Here is an 18,227-nt window from a genome sequence, read left to right on the forward strand (position 1 = left end):
AATCCTGTCTTTCCTGCCTCTGGGGTGGCTCATTTCAAACCCAGTAGGATAGCAAAACTGACCAGCCCTTTGGTGGGCCACAACTACCCTATCACACAGTCCCGCCCAATCACTTGGATGGGGGTTACAAGACCATGGCTAGAAAGGCCACATAAAAGTAATCCATCACACTACATATATGCTGCTGTCTGACCTTATTTTTTCAGGTTTTTCTATCTTTGGAATGAGTTAACAATCTCCATAAAAAAATAGTCTATATAGCATCGGTCATTTTCCTATTATAGTTCATGTCCTTTATATGTCTTCCCTCCTCCCCTCATTATTAATTTTCTGAAACTTCAACACAGTCTCAATTTTGTACATTAAGAAAAATTGCTTATCACTTTAATCCGTATCTATTCACTCTTTTCACCTCTGTATCTACTTAGAAACTGACTGAAAAAATGTTACTGTTTAGCTTTGTAGCTGAGCAAAACTTAAAATGCTTTTATAAAAAATACTTAAGAGATTTTGACAAGAAAGCACATTAAACAAAAAAAATGATTTTGACATCTTATTTGACTTGGAAAAGAGTTTAATCTTTTCCCTCTTGTGTTCCCTTTCAACTTTTCTAAATAAGGCATTTTTCTTCTAAATTTTATGAAGTATTATGGTTAACCAACAGCAGTAAAAATTACTATGGCCTTTTTGAACAACTCTCTCCTTTGCCATGAGACCAGAAGAACTGCTGGTGCCCAGCTACCATTATAGAACATCTTGATCAAACAGTCTGTAGAAGAATCCTGGTCAAAACAGGGAAACTACAGGAACAGAATTTCAGATCCTCATGAAATGCAGACTTAATAGAGCCATGGAGGCTCGATGAACCCTGAAACTGTTGCCCTGAGATAATCTTTAAACCTTAAACCAAAAATATCCCCTGAAGTCTTCTTAAAACCAAACGATAGTTTTGCTTAACTAGTAAAAAATGTCTGCCTTGAGCATTATGCTCTTTTAAGAACTATCTATATGGAATGAAATTGACAACAGCAACTTGAAAGATTAGGTAGGAACCTGAGGGGGCAGTGAGTTTATGTTAAGGGAGGAAGAACAACTCAGAAAAGGAGGATGTGAATGGTTGTACAACTCAAAGAATGTAATCAGTGTCGCTGAATCATACATGTAGAAACTGTTGAATTAGTGTATGTTTTGCTGTGGATATTCTCAACAGCAATAACAAAATAAAATTTAAAAATAAATTTAAAAAAGTTTATTATGAACTGGAAGAAGGAGGTATATTCCCATTCCATGTTAAGGAATTAAGGTATTCCCTTAAGGTAGTCCCCTATTTATAACACACTCGAGTTACGACGAACCACACTTATGACCGTCCTTTTTTTTGGCACATCGTACTGTTTGTAATGTGTACTGCGTACGATGTTGCAGCATGTAATTTGCTGGTGTCATCATATCCATAAATTTATATCTAATGTTTCCAACCCCCATAGACAAATATAGATTGGATTTATAAAGATACTGATAATAAAAAGCAATAATAATGAAAACTTAAAAAAAAATGAGGTATTCAGCGTAACGTCAGAAACAATTACAGCAGAGTCATCAGAATGGAGCCCCATCATAAGTCAGATACTACCTGTACATGGTTAAAACATCATCCAATGACGTGGCCATTGGTGGACTGGAATGGCATTTGTTTGTAAGCCAACTTTAAAAGTACCAGAAAGATGTCCACTTTAGTGTTACTTGTAGTAGCAAAAACATTTGGAGCAATCTTAATATCCAGTAATTGAGAAAAGGTGAAGTAAATTATAATATTCTCACTTTATAGAATATTATGTAGCCATTATATTTATGAAGGTTTAAGTTGCAATATGGAAAAAATGTTTAAGATCTGTAGGATAAAAACCAGATCTGAAATTATTTAAAGTAAGATAACTATATAAAAATGCATTTGAAAACTGTTTATGTATTTTCTTTTTCCCTATTTTCCAAATTTGGGGCAATTAGTTAATTATTATATATAAAGATAATATTTATTACCTTCAATTTTTATTTCTTGTAAATTTTAAACTGGGTACATTTCTTAAATTTTATTTTTCTCTTTTTCTTTCCCCCAACAGTTAACCGTGTGTCCTAGTGCCTTGTGGAATCTTGTGGGATGCTACCTGATAAACCAGGCTTCTTTAATCATGCAGAGCAAACAGGCTGTTCCGTTGACACAAATATCACAGGCTTCAGGGTTAAGAGTGCTGTTACTCTGTCTTCGCTTTGGCACAAAAGCACACTGAGGGTTTTTTTTTTATTGCGGGTTTGCCTACAGGTAGATTAGATTAATTATTACTATTTAATGCAAGTACAATTGGGGAAAAAGCTTAGCTAGATATATATATATATATATTTTTAAAGGTGCTGCCTTTTTGAATTTCTAAGAAAATGCCTGTCAATCATGATAGAACACGTTTTTCCTCATATGAGTGAGAGGAAGAGACTTAACTTTCAAGTGGAATGGCCATCACTGTCAAGATCAGCTCATGGAAGGAGTAAAGAAAATATCTCAAAATGAGACAAACTGAAGTTTTTTGTTGTTGTTGATGTTTTTTTAAATGACTTTAAGTTTTTGTGCTCTTGCAAGACTATACAAAACTATTTTTAAAAAGCAGTGACATCACTTGAACTTCAGTGCCCTCACTGTAGAACTTAAAAGCCTTACTGGTGATTGCCCATGGTGGACTTGATGGAGAAATTAAATATTTTATTTACATTATGCTTTACAAAATATTGTATGTGTTTCAGCAAGTTTGTAGATTGGGAAATGGGAGAAAAAAAGGCAAAAAAAAAAAAATTATGCATTTTTGCCAAGCCATATTGAGTTATTTTACTACTAGAGACATTAGAAACTAACTGTACAAAAGAACCAAGTTTAAAAGCATTTTGTGGGGTACATCATTTCTATAATTGTATAATGTATTTCTTTGTGGTTTTAAGTGATAAAGACATTAAGTTAACAAACATATAAGAAATGTATGCACTGTTTGAAATGTAAATTATTCTTAGAACACTTTCAATGGCAGTTGCATTGCCCTTTTAGTGCCTTAATTTGAGAGAATTATTTTACTGCCATGACTAAGTACAGAAATTTCAGAAAACATATTTTCAAAAAAAAATATGTGTCAGTGGGTTTTTCATTGATAATTGGTTTAATTTAAAATATTTAGGGGTTTGTTGGACCTTCCTAAATTGAGTACAATCTTTGCATCAAACTACCTGCTACAGCAGTGAATGACTTTATAAAACTGCAAAAAATGTAGAAGGTTGCACCAGTATAAAAGAAAATTATGGCAATACATCTGTGATGTTTTCCAGTTAACATAGGAATTACCAGATAAATACTGTTAAACTCTTGTCTAGTAACAAGAGTCGATTCATAATGGGCAGTATGATTTATTGTTTATTTTTTTAACCAAATACCTCCTCAGTAATTTATAATGGCTTTGCAGTAATGTGTATCAAATAAGAAGCACTGGAAAACTGATTCGTCTCTAGGACGATATGCATGTTTCAAGTGGTATTGGAAGCCGCACTGATGGATATGTAAGAATAAACATATCTGTTATTAATATGCTAATGACTCTGTGCTCATTTAATGAGAAATAAAAGTAATTTATGGATGGATACCTTTAATAATGGCTGCTATGGTGTTTTCTCATGACTGAAATGAATAGAAACCATGCTCCAAATTAGCCTCTGAGTGTATACAAATGTTTTATTAGATTTCATAACTGGATTTTTAAAAGATAAAGCCTAGTTTAGGCTCTAAAGGAAGTGTGGCTATAGTTGAAATGAAAAGTTGGCTAATGTCTGTTGGGACACAATACTAGGTGAGTCTCTTGCGTTTCTGCACATCTCGTGAGCAGAGGCTCTGAGAGCCTTTGATCCCGACTATCATTTCAAGGATGTTTGTATAGTGAACAGCCTGGGAAGATACAGCGCCTACCTTAAGAGGAAGGCAGATGTGTTTACTGTCCAGTATAATAAAGATATTGTCTGTCTCCAGGGCAAAAGTTGGGCAGGTTTGCTTGAGCTGATTACAAAAGATTTGGGTTCCCTAAACTTGGGATTTCTCAGTTGTGATGCAAACCCACTGTATGCTCAGCACCTACCTGAGTCGCTCCGCATAACCTCTATAGGACTTCAGGCGCAGGAGAAACTGACATGAACATGAAGCTCATGGTGCTTGCTGTGCTGTTAAATAAAGTCATTTGGCTCTGACCCAGGAGTCTCATATCTTCTACCAGACCAGTATCCATACAGCTGTGGCAAGCTAACTTGCAGCTTGCAATTAGGGTAAAATATCAGCCCCTTCACAGTTCTTGATGATGTCCCTACTCTCTTCTTAGAACCATCATCATTACCTGATGTATTAACATACAGTTGCAGAGAACAGAGTTCTAATTAGTTTAAGCAACTGAGGGTTTCTGTTTTAAACAAAATATTAACCTGAGAAGACAGGGCTTTGAGGAATGACTACCAGTGGCACCCTGCAGCACCAGGTCAGTTAAGAGAGCTGCCTCCTCTTCTAAGATCAGGAAACCACTCGATCCCACAGCACACCAGCATGATCACAAAGCCACACTACTACTGCAAGCTTCCTACAGTACGTTGCCGTGCCTGCTCTAATCCACACCGAATTAGATGCTTTGTGCGCTTGCCACTTATGAACCTTGTGTGTGGACACTGGGATCTCCACCAACACTGCCTCAGAAGAAACCTCTTTCAAATAAATGAATAAAAAAGAAAAACCACTTTCATGACCCTGCTTGTTGACATTAGCACAGCTGCAGTCCCTGTCCTGCTTCTGCCCTGTGGGTACATCTGCTTGGCCCAAACAAAGGTATCCAGAACTCTGCTGCAAGGGAGTCTGAGAACTGTAACTTGTAGCTTCTCACACTTTACTATAGGAAGACACACTAAGAGTGCCTAGAAGTTCGGCACCAGTCTGGCTGTCTTTATTTCCCAGGAACAAAGGGCTGCCATAACAAAGTACTGCAAAGTGAGTGGCTTTAAAGAAATTTATTTTCTGAGTTCTCAAGGCTAGAAGTTGGATTCGGGGTGTCAGCAGGGCTGTGCTCTTTTTCAGCTCTAGAAGAAGATAATAGTCTTTCAGCTTCTGGTAGGCCCAGGTGTTTTCTTGGCTTCCTTGGATGCAGATGGATTCTCACATGGTGTCTTCCCCTGTGTTTGACTCCCTGTCTCTGTTCTCTCCTTTTGTAAGACACCACTCAAAGGGTAAGGATTATGATCCACCCTACTCTGATAAAACTTAACTGATAATTTTCCCAAATATGGTCACGTCCACAGGTACAGGGATTAGGATTTCAACATATCTTTTGTTGGGGAGGTGGGAAGGGGGACAATTCAGTCCATAACACTCCATCATCCAGCCCCCCCAAATTCCACATTATTTCCACATGCAAAATACATTTATCCCACCCAGCATCTCCAAAAGTCTTAACCCATTCCAGCATCAGCTCTAAATCCAAAATGTCATTATCTAAACCAGGTATGGGTGAGACTCTGGTATGGTCCGTCGTGGGGCAAAATTCCTCTCCATCTGTGGACCTGTGAAACCTAGGATACAAGTTACCTGCTTCCAGAGTATAGTGGTGGAACAGGTGTAAGGTGGATATTCCCATTCAAAAAGGGAGAAATTGGAGCAACAGAAAGGGTCACAGGTACCAAAGCAAGTCCAAAACTCATGAGGGTAAATTTCATTAGATTTCAAGTGTTGAAAATAGTTCTCTGTTGTCCATCAGTGTGGTAGTCTCACCCTCCAGACTCTGGGTGACTTTGAGTGGTAGCCCTATTCTCCTAGCCTACTGGGGCAGTGACTTCACCCTTTTTTGGCAGTATAATAAACATTTTAAATATATATGCCTTTTTATATATATGGAATTTCATTTCCCATGGAAATGTTAAATTAAGCACCAAGATATATGCCAAAGGAAGTTTACTGCAGTGTAAGGGCACATTACTGAGGCATTAGGAGCCCTGGTGGTGCAGTGGTTAAGCACTCAGAGGTTCAAACCCACCAACTGGAAACAGGAGAAAGATGTGACAGTCAGCTTCTGTAAAGATTACGGCCTTGGCAATCCAATGGGGCAGTTCTACTCTGTCCTGTAGGGCTGCTACGAGTCAGAGTCAGCTCAGTGGCAGTGGGTTTTTTTGGTTTGATTATCTACTCAGCATCATGTTTGTGTTTCAGGGCCCCCTTGAACACAACCCTAACCCTAGGCCTATTCCAAGTGGTCTCTATTCCTAAAGAGGAATTCAGTTGGATGGTACTAAAGAGCAAAGTAAAAGAGGTTGGTGCTCTAAAGGAAGTTGATGCTGTTAACTAACCCAGGATTGGGAAGGAAAGTATAGAGGGTGGATATGGAAGGGTCCAAGAAGCCAGGTGGGTCTTATATGGGAACTGTATGGGGGATGGCTATGTGAGTATCTAGGAGAACTGGCCATTAAGAGCCCAGGCTTTGGGGAAAGCCTCAATGGCAGCGTCCAAACTATAACAGGAGGGTTAGCCGTATCAGTCACAGCTACTATGGGTTAACTTCCAGATTTCTCCCATTTTCCTGGATCAAGAAACATATTTTTGAAAGGAAAGGGGTTAACCATACCAAGACAACCAGCATAAACTGGGACATATGGTCAGCCAATTGATAATGGATTTCTTATCTACCTTGGCAAACAGGGCAAACAGGAATGAATATGGATATTATTTTAATAGAAAAAGTCAGTGTTACATTTCTTGTATCTTGAGTGTCATGGAGCAATTTGTATAATTAAATTTTTAATAGCAAAAAAATTATAAGCCTAAATATCTTAATTTATTAACTCAATTATAAAATTATCTACACCCATTATAAAAACTTAAGTAAATTTGTATGTACAGACATGGAAAGATAACTGCAATGTATTATTGAGGAAAGGAAGCCATGAAAAAACTAGAAAAGGTTTTCTGGTTTTGTGCTGTGTCATCTTGCCTGTATTGAAACTGTTTTCCAGAATTCCATACAAATTTACTTGGGAGGCAGAGATAAAACGTTAGATGTTAGTTACTCTCTGAAGGCCCTCATGGTTAGATAAATTAGATAGGGCATCTTATCTGCATTATCACTACTTTTAGGATTCCAATTTATAAATCTTAACCAAATGTTAACTGCATCTCAATATTCATTTTTTTTGTATTTTTTTAATTAATTTTTATTAAGCTTCAAGTGAACATTTACCATTCCAATCAGTCTGTCACATGTAGGTTTACATACATCTTACTCCCTTCTCCCACTTGCTCTCCCCCTATTGAGACAGCCCTTTCAGTCTCTCGTTTCGTGCCAATTTTGCCATCTTCCCTCTCTATCTTCCCATCCCCCCTCCAGTCAAGAGTTGCCAATACTCTCTCAAGTGTCCACCTAATTTAATTGGCTCACTCTTCATCAGCATCTCTCTCCCCGCAGCTGACCAGTCCTTTTCATGCCTGATGAGTTGTCTTCGGGGATGGTTCCTGTCCTGTGCCATCAGAAGTTCTGGGGAGCATTGTCTCTGGGATTCCTCTAGTTGCATTCATATCATTAGGTATGGTCTTTTTATGAGAATTTGGGGTCTGTATCCCATTGGCCTCCTGCTCCCTCAGGAGTTGTCTGTTGTGCTCCCTAGCAGGGCAGACATCGATTGTGGCCGGGCACCAACTAGTTCTTCTGGTCTCAGGATAATGTAGGTCTCTGGTTCATGTGGCCCTTTCTGTCTCTTGGGTTCTTAGTTGTCGTGTGGCCTTGGTATTCTTCCTTTGCCTTTGCTCCAGGTGGGTTGAGACCAATTGATGTATCTTAGATGGCCGCTTGTTGGCATTTTGGACCCCAGGCGCCACAATTCAAAGTGGGATGCAGAATGTTTTCATAATAGAATTATTTTGCCCGTTGACTTAGAAGTCTCCTCAAACCATGTTCCCCAGACCCCAGCCCCTGCTCCACTGACCTTTGAAGCTTTGATTTTATCCCAGAAACCTCTTTGCTTTTAGTCCAGTCCAATTAGGCTGACCTTCCTTGTATTGTGTGTTGTCTTTCCCTTCACCCAAAGCAGTTCTTATCTACTGATTGATCAATAAAAAACCCTCTCCCTCCCTCCCTCCCTCCGCCCTTTGTAACCACAAAAGTATGTGTTCTTCTCTGTTTTTTCTATTTCTCAAGATCTTATAATAGAGGTCTTATACAATATTTGTCCTTTTGCCTCTGACTCATTTCGCTCAGCATAATGCCTTCCAGATTCCTCCATGTTATGAAATGTTTCAGAGATTCGTCACTGTTCTTTATCGATGCGTAGTATTCCATTGTGTGAATATACCACAATTTATTCACCCATTCATCCGTTCACGGACACCTTGGTTGCTTCCAGCTTTTTGCTATTGTAAACAGAGCTGCAATAAACATGGGTGTGCATATATCTGTTTGTGTGAAGGCTCTTGTATCTCTAGGGTATATTCCGAGGAGTGGGATTTCTGGGTTGTATGGTAGTTCTATTTCTAACTGTTTAAGATAACGCCAGATGGATTTCCAAAGTGGTTGTACCATTTTACAATCCCACCAGCAGTGTATGAGAGTTCCAATCTCTCCGCAGCCTCTCCAACATTTATTATTTTGTGTTTTTTGGATTAATGCCAGCCTTGTTGGAGTGAGATGGAATCTCATCGTAGTTTTAATTTGCATTTCTCTAATGGCTAATGATCGAGAGCATTTTCTCATGTATCTGTTGGCTGCCTGAATATCTTCTTTAGTGAAATGTGTGTTCATATCCTTTTCCCACTTCTTGATTGGGTTGTTTGTCTTTTTGTGGTTGAGTTTTGACAGAGTCACATAGATTTTAGAGATCAGGCGCTGGTCGGAGATGTCATAGCTGAAAATCCTTTCCCAGTCTGTAGGTGGTCTTTTTACTGTTTTGGTGAAGTCTTTAGATGAGCATAGGTGTTTGATTTTTAGGAGCTCCCAGTTATCTGGTTTCTTTTTTTTTTTTGAAGATTTTTAAGCTAACCACACATTAATGGTACAAAAAACTCCATCATGGAATAATCTGACAGTGTCTCAAAAGCATTTTTCTTTGCAAGCTTCTTCACAGTCTTTTTTTTAGTATAGTCCAGTCCCCTGGCGATCTACTTCCATAAGATTATTGTGTGCCGTCAAAATGACCCTATATGACAGAGTAGAAGTGCCCCATAGGGTTTCCTAGGCTGTAATCTTTAAGAGAAGAGCCCTGATGGCGCAGTAGTTAAGCTCTCAGCAGCTAACCAAAAGGGCAGTTCGAACCCACCGGCAGCTCCGAGAGAGAAAAGAGCTGGCAATCTGCTCCCATAAAATTAATGCCCTTGGAAACTCTATGGGGCAGCTCTACTATGTCCTATAGGGTCTCTATGAGTCGGAATCGACTCGACGGCACTGGGTTGTTGGGTGGGAAACTCTATATGGCAGTTGTACTCTGTTCTGCAGGGTCTCTATGAGTCGTAATCAATTTGATAACAACAATCTTAACCACTGCACCACCAGGGATCCTTTCCACATGATTACTGCCATTGAAAAGCCTACTGAATGTTGTTTTGCTCTGAAACACCATGAGGCTGAATTGAGAAGGCAACGGGTTAGTCTCCACTTCAGAACATGGCATATAAAATTGCACCCAATAAGCTTCACCCTTTGTAAAGCTCTTGAAAGAGTCATCTCTACTTTTAGTATTATGAATGTCCAGTATACGATTTTAGAATCTAAAAGGTAATTGCAGTCAGCTCTGACAATTACAAGCAGTATACACTACAGTTGTTTCAGTTACTCTGCTTTTGCCTAGAGAATATTTTTAACCACTCTTCCAATTTCTGGTGGAATATGACCACTTATTTTTTAAGTCTCATTTCCCAGGAACAATTTCATAGCTTCCACCTAATTATCACCCTCACTTTTTAAAAGATTGTTTCCTAATTTCAACTACGACTTCATTTCACATAAAAATCTTCGAGTTTGAAGTAGCTTCCTGTTACTGAACTTTTGTAGAGGTGGATCTTTTATGATCCTGGCACTACTGCAGGTCATATTTTTCTACTACTAATACAATTTGACATCTAATCAATGAGTTTTCAAAGAGTCTGAACAAAAACATAATTCTTGTGTGAATTTTCTGTATTAATCCAGTGCTAGCCTCAGTCTTAGTCATTTTTACATAATGATTACCTCAGCTTTATGTTTATATGCAGTGAAACCTGTGAGAGCCGGAATTCGATGGGACTGCCTTGTTTTTCCAGGTCTCACAAGTTTTCCGTCTTTGACAGGGTGCAGTCTTACCATTTTTCTATCACTCGTCTTAGTGGAAAATATTTGAGTTTTCCTTCTCTGACAGATTTCCGCCTTACACAGGTTCCACCTTTCACAGCTTTTACTACACAGAAAAAAAATCAACCCCTTATGAATACGGTTTCAAATCTTCAGGGTCTGCACAGTAATCCCAATACATTTGTGCTTCGTCACCATTACACTATTAATCAGGAAAGGATAGATTATGCTGTGACATCAAACAATGCCCAAAATCTCAGTGGTTTACAAAAACAAAGGTTTATTTCTACCTCACTCTATGTGCCCATCACAGGTCAGCTATAGCTCTGCTCCATGTCCCGTTCACACTGGAACCCAGGCTGATGGAACAACCCCTATCATTGGGACAGAGGAAAAGGGGACATAGTGATCTATGATCTAGTTCTTAACTTTTTTGTCCAGAAGTGACACATGTCACTTCCACTCACATTCATAACTGAAGCAATTCCTAAGGCCAAGCCTGCCATCAAGGAAGTGAGAATACATAATCCTCCCCTATGAAATGGCAGGAAATAGTGGGGGATGCTAATATATTCCACCACAATTATTTCCTCCTTCTCTGGCCAAAAAATCAAAAAATTTTACATAAACATCTCAATACCCAGGTTTTAGTAAAAGAAAAATGATTTGATATTTTGTTATATATTTTTTTAAGAGTCACAGAATGTTCATGTTGGAAATGACCTTAGAGAGAGTCCAGCTCAAGCTACTTGTTCTTCAAATAAGGATATCAATACTCAGGGAGAAAACTGTAACAGGCCCGTGTCTAACTTACAATTAGACAAACAACTGAGGCTAGAATCCAGGTCTCCCAACTCAGTGGAATGCTGGTTCTACCACATAGAGCTTTGTTGCCAAAACTACATGAAGATGATGTACTTTTTAGTAGACAAGAGTATATGTTACTCAGTACATAAAAAGTGGTTACAGACAACATTTAAACATTTGGAAAAAATAAAGACTGAACTCGTTTGGTGCCATGGAGTTGGTTCCAAATCACAGCCACCCTATGTACAACCAAACCTAAAGGCTGCCCAGTCCTGTGCCATCCTCACAATGGTTGCTGTTTCAGCCCCTTGTTGCAGCCACTGTGTCAATCATCTCGTTGAGGGTCTTTCTGTTTTTCGCTGACTCTCTACCTTACCAAGCATGATGACATTCTCCAGGGACCCGTCCCTCCTGATAACATGTCCAAAGTACAAGGACAAACCTCGCCATCCTCACCTCTAAGGAGCATTCTGGCTGTACTTCTTCCAGAACAGATTTATCGGTTCTACCGGCAGTCCATGGTATATTCAATATTCTTCACCAACACGTAATTCAAAGGCATCGATCAATTTTTACTTATTACTGTACTGCCAGGAACTCAAACCAAACCGGCTAAAGAGGAACTTTATTGACTTGTGTAACTGACAAATTAAGGGATAAAGCTAACTTTAAGCATGAATCTTGAGGCTCAAATGATATCGTCAGGATCCTTGTATCTCCATCTCTTATTTCCTTTGGGTTGGTCTCCATCTTACACAATCTTCTCATGTCATTGCTGCACCAGGCGTACATTCTAGAAGTGTATCCATCTCAGCCAAAAGAGACCCTTTTAATCGATCATTCTGGCAACAGAGGAAATCTTCCCATTTACTGGGCTTGAGTCATGTGTCTATCCTTCAACCAATCACTATGGGCAGAGGAAAGGAGTGTCCTGATTGGTTACACCAGGGTCATTTGAGGTCTGACCCACACAAACTATCTGCATTAAGGCAGGAGGAAAGGCTCGTTTCCAAAGGAAAAACTAGGCTACAGTTTCCACAAAAAAAAAAAAAAAAAAAAAGGAAAGGAAAGGCAAAAGCAATAAATGTCCCTCATAGCTCCTGGTTGCTCTAATTCTCTGGGAAAAACAGGAAATTACAGTAAATTTTATATTTTAAAAAGTTACCTCCTTATAATCCATAAAATAGATTTGATAAATAGGTGTACAGTGGAAAATACTGTATGGGAAGGATTACTGTAAGAAAATTTAGTATAAGCATGGTGAGCTTTTCTGGAGAATCAAAAAACTCTGAATGGGAGGATCAAATGTAAATCGAGAATGATAAAATATAAAATATGTGTGATTTTAAAAAGAGCCTGTTTTTCTTTGGAAGGCATCCACATATTTTCCTACTGTTCCCCTCCCACACACTGCCATCACCAACCATTGTTAAAATTTGTGGAATTTTCTAGGAGCAAAGCAATTTCTCTTCTTGTTGCTATTGTTCTCAGATGTTTTGCTAGTAAGAAAATAGAGCACCAGTTTTTTTGTTTGTTTATTGTTGTTGTTTTGTTTTGACAGAGCATCCTGGAAAGCTTAGAAATCACTTGGCAGGACAAGAGCAGATTTTAAACCAGTATTTCCGTTGCTGGCACCCAATTCTCCACTTTAATTTTCTGCTTCAGTGTTCCAAAAATCTTGTTCCAAATCACGTGAGGTGCAAATTATTGTCTGTCTCATTACAGATTTCCTTCAGAGAATGAGGTAAAGATGCACTATTTTTAGATGCTATACTTAACCAGTAAGATGACCTTCAGGATTTGTGTTGATATTTAAAATAAAAAAATGAATAAAGCAAAAATAGCTTACATCTTTGTTCCCTAGAGGATGGTGGCATCTTGGAAGTCAACAAGAATCTTAGTCAGCCCTTCATTTCAAATTAGTCCAAAGAAAGCATGTAAGTTGCTGTGCTGAGAGAGTGAATCTTTCTTCTGCAGTCACCTGAATGATTTTCCAGAACAAACTAAATGCCTCCCCCACCATCATACGCTTTAGCGTAAGAGCTGTGAAAGCAAACATCAATTTCAGAATTTTAGTAGATACCTTTTTACACTTAAAAATGAAGTTATACCATATAGCCTAAGATTTAACATTCTTAATATAAGTAAATATGCATAGGTACCTATTCTAAATAATTTGAAGAGAATGCAAAATAGGAATTCTTGAGTCAAAACTAATCAAAACAGTTGTTTGTTACTATACCCAGTGCCATCGAGTCGATTCCGACTCATAGCGTCCCTACAGAACAGAATAGAACTGCCCCATAGAGTTTCCAAGGAGCGCCTGGCAGATTCGAACTGCCAGCACTTTGGTTAGCAGCCGTAGCACTTAACCACTATGCCACCAGGGTTTCCTTATTACTATAATGCCAGGAATGTTATACTTCAAAAATTATTTACATAATTAAAGGTGAGTAGAGAAGGGGCTGGGTTTGTGGTGGGAAGCTGATCAAAGGATGTTTTTTCATTTTGTAGTAATAGTATGTAAACAATTAAGTACTGTTAGACTTGTCCGATATAAATATCCTTGAATGCAACAAAATGTTCTCGACCAAATTTTCCACGCTTTTGTAAACAGTGTTGGTGAAGTGTGAGGTCTTTTTAGTCTCTTTTGGTGGTAGGGCCAGATACTCAATCTAGGGGACATTTCTGGTTTTACCACTCAGCACCCATTTTTCCCTTCTTCTGGTTTTAGCATGTCAATTTTTGGGAAAATGGAAAGAACCTCCCTTCTGGTGTAGCATTGTTTTGACTGTCAGTCAAAGTCACTCCCCTAATCAGTAAATATGCATAGGTCCCTATTCTAATTAATTTGAAGGGACTGCAAAAAATCATGATTTTCAGTATAACAGGGTGCCAAGACATACCTATTGAGAATCACTGCTCTATTTTCTGCATCTTCTCTCTGCCTCACTGAAAAACGGACCTCTTTTTTACTCAATTTCTGTTTCTGCATAACTTGGGTTTGCCGTGGCCCTTCATGACCCCATCTACCTCACGCATTATATTGGCTATAGCTTTGTATTAGTCAGTTTTTGCTGCAATAACAAACAACCCCAATATCTCAGTGGCTTACAGCGACAAACATTTATTTTATTCTCCCATCATCAGAGGGCTGCAGGCTAGCTGCAGCTCTGCTAGACTCTGCTGGCCTCCACAAGTGTTCTCACTGCAGGACTCAGGCTGAAATAGTAGCTACTATCTGGAACATGCTGTTCTCATGAAAGAGAGCAGAAAGGAGCAAGAGAGGCAGTCAAAGCCCATCGGCACCTTCAAAGCTTCTGCTCTGACATGGTATACATCATGTGTACTTGCTTTCATTGGCCATGGCAAGTCACATGGCCAAGCCCAAAGTCAGTGGGCAGGAAGAACACCGCACCTACACACAACATTGCAAAGGCGGAGATGGAACAAGCAATTGTGACCAAATAATAATTTACCACAGACCTTTCTGTTAAAGTCTTATTTCCTCATTGCAAGTTCAAATTCTGAGAATGGCTGGTTGGCTCCCCTCATCTGTTTGAGTCTAGCCATTCCACAAATCACTAGTCAGCCCAGAGAATGGCTGCCCTTTGATTAAATACTCTTATCTAATCAGCTGTGCTGGGGGCAAATTCAGCAGGGTTAGCAAGAAGGGATATTTTACTTTGAAGAAACTGTGATTCAAATCTCTAGTAAATAGACCTTGAAAACAATGAGAAATGGGGCAGGGTTAGGTGTGAGTTTTGCAAATGTGTAAGCAACTAGAGATAGAAATCAGCTTCAAAGTGCCTAAATTTCTTAAGGAATAAATTAACAGAGAAAGAATAATATAAAGCAATTGTATATATGCATTACAGACTATTTAATTAAAAAACCCAAAAACCCAGTGCCGTCGAGTCGATTCCGACTCATAGCGACCCTATAGGACAGAGTAGAACTGCCCCGTAGAGTTTCCAAGGAGCTTCTGGCGGATTCGAACCACTGGCCCTATTTAATTTAGACACTAAAAAAAGGGCTTGGTTTATGTTTTGCTGGTTGGTGGTTTCCCAAAGTTTATTTGAAAAGTTTATAGTTAATTGGGAAAATAACAACTTAATTTACTAACGTAAATTCAGTTTTAACTTATATTACAAAAGGTCACCTTTTTTTTTTTTAACTTCAACAATCCTCTGATGGCTTCTGGTTCTAGTCGAATTTTAGCATGTTTGTTGCCCCCGCTTTCCTCTTAAAGCCATATTGAAATGATAGCAAACAAGTGTGGGTCCTCTGGCAAAATGGCAAATCCAGAATTTGTGCCAAACACATAGAAATCACAGAAAAAATATGAGAAGGTAAAACTAAAAACTTACAGCTGAGCTCAAAAGCATCCCCACAGAGCCTCAATGGAATAATGAACATGTTAAGTTGTAAGTGGCGCTGAAGCCATTTCCTGCTGAGCTTTGGGGCTGGAAGCAGACAGTGGTGACAAGGGTTCTGTTTGTGGGTGGGTGGATCAATGCCCGAAGCCAGAGGCTCAGGAAGGATTTCCTCACTCATGAAACAGGCTAAAAACAAAGCAAATAAAAAATGCTGTCTCCCTGTTGCTTGGGTCTAAGAATTTAAAGCATCGTGGGAAGCAATGGACCTTAGGAAGGTGGGAAGGAAAGGCAGAGCCATGTGACTAGTAACTGACCCATGGCTACTTAGTGACTGTATCTGTAATATCCCAAATGTCAGCATGGAACAGGACCCCCCAAACTACAGACTGGGGGCCTAGGGGACAGGAATATGTAAATGAAAGACCAGAAAACAGAGAAAGAGAGAGACTCCTACTTGTAATCATCCTGCAAATTGACTGAAACATGTTGACTGTATAAAAACTCAGGAATTCTACACAAGAAAAAAGCACCGTTTGGTAACTGCTATGGCATATATAATTTTGAAACAAACAAAACATATATGTGTAGGCAAGGCATATATGTACTAAAAAAAAATAGGTAGGCATATATGTGTATTAAAAAAAAAATCAGACCTGTTGCCGTTGAGTTAACTCCGACTCATCACAACCCTATAGGACAGAGTAGAACTGCCCCATAAGGTTTCCAAAGAGCAGCTGGTGGATTCGAACTGCTGACCTTTTGATTAGCAGTCATAGGTCTTACCCACTGTGCCACCAAGGCTCCATATGTGTATAGATATGTATATATGTGTGTATATATAGGTATATGCATGTGTATATGTATATGCATATGCATCTATGTGACTGTATACACATATGTGTGTATATATATATAATAAAGCACATGGGGGCACAGTTATGAAAACTTCTTAGACATAGTACCTTAAACACCTCAAGGGACTGGATTTCTGGATTTGAAGAATTAGGACCATAACTTTGTGGGACATCTCAGTCAATTGGCATAATATAGTTCATAAATTTATTTTCTACATCTTAATTTAGTGAGTAGTGTCTGGGGTCTTAAAAGCTTGTGAGTGGCCATCTAAGATACAATTATTGGTATCTACTGTTTTGAACCAAAAGAGAAAGAAGGAAACCAAAGATTTGAAGAAACTAGTCTATAGGACAAATAGTCTATACAAACCATGGCCTCACTGACCCTGAGACCAGAAGAACGAGATGGTGCCTGGCTACCACTATCAACCATTCTAATCAGGGCCACAATACAGGGACCATGACAGAATGGGAGAAAAATGTGGAACAGAACTTCAAATTCCTTAAAAAAAAAAAAAGACCTCCCGTCCCATACTGGTTGAGAGTGGAGGATTTCCTGAGACTATTGCCCTGAGATACTCTTCAAACCTTGAACTGAAACTAACCCTTGAAGTCCTCTTGTAGCTAAACAACAAATTGGCTCAAAAAATAATTTCACTTGTAAGTACTGTGCTCCTTTAAAAAATTACCTGTATGTAATAAATCTTACCAAAGATGTAAAAGACCTATACAAAGAAAACTACAAAGCACTACTACAAGAAATTAAAAAGGACATACTTAAGTGGAAAAACATACCTTGTTCATGGATAGGAAGACTTAACATAGTAAAAATGTCTATTCTACCAAAAGCCATCTATACATACAATGCACTTCCGATCTAAATTCCAATGGCATTTTTTAAGGTGATAGAGAAACAAATCACCAACTTCATATGGAAGGGAAAGAAGCCTCGGATAAGCAAAGCATTACTGAAAAAGAAGAAGAAAGTGGGAGGCCTCACTCTACCTGATTTCAGAAGCTATTATACAGCCACAGTAGTCAAAACAGCCTGGTACTGGTACAACAACAGACACATAGACCAGTGGAACAGAATTGAGAACCCAGATATAAATCCATCCACATATGAGCAGCTGATATTTGACAAAGGCCCAGTGTCAGTTAATTGGGGAAAAGATAGTCTTTTTAACAAATGGTGCTGGCATAACTGGATATCCATTTGCAAAAAAATGAAACAGGACCCATAGCTCACACCATGCACAAAAACTAACTCCAAGTGGATCAAAGACCTAAACATAAAGACTAAAACGATAAAGATCATGGAAGAAAAAATAGGGACAACGTTAGGAGCCCTAATACAAGGTATAAACAGAATACAAAACATTACCAAAAATGACGAAGAGAAACCAGATAACTGGGAGCTCCTAAAAATCAAACACCTATGCTCATCTAAAGACTTCACCAAAACAGTAAAAAGACCACCTACAGACTGGGAAAGGATTTTCAGCTATGACACCTCCGACCAGCGCCTGATCTCTAAAATCTATGTGACTCTGTCAAAACTCAATCACAAAAAGACAAACAACCCAATCAAGAAGTGGGCAAAGGATATGAACATGCACTTCACTAAAGAAGATATTCAGGCAGCCAACAGATACATGAGAAAATGCTCTCGATCACTAGCCATTAGAGAAATGCAAATTAAAACTATGATGAGATTCCATCTCACTCCAACAAGGCTGGCATTAATCCAAAAAACACAAAATAATAAATGTTGGAGAGGCTGCGGAGAGATCGGAACTCTTATACACTGCTGGTGGGAATGTAAA

At 38.8% G+C, this 18,227-nt stretch overlaps 1 protein-coding gene across 3 annotated transcripts in view; it reads left to right on the forward strand.

Moving 5' to 3' along the window:
- The window catches only part of ROCK1 (Rho associated coiled-coil containing protein kinase 1), a 183,590-nt gene extending 179,906 nt beyond the window's left edge, over positions 1 to 3,684 (forward strand). For all 3 annotated transcript variants that reach the window (XM_010586825.3, XM_023543947.2, XM_064294665.1), the window contains one exon: positions 2,121 to 3,684. In XM_010586825.3, the coding sequence (XP_010585127.2) occupies positions 2,121 to 2,124 (4 nt within the window). In that variant the 3' untranslated portion in view covers positions 2,125 to 3,684. The remainder of the gene's footprint in view (positions 1 to 2,120) is intronic.
- The last annotated feature ends 14,543 nt before the right edge of the window (positions 3,685 to 18,227 follow it).

Source organism: Loxodonta africana, chromosome 11, assembly GCF_030014295.1.
Source record: "Loxodonta africana isolate mLoxAfr1 chromosome 11, mLoxAfr1.hap2, whole genome shotgun sequence".
NCBI lineage: Eukaryota > Metazoa > Chordata > Mammalia > Proboscidea > Elephantidae > Loxodonta > Loxodonta africana.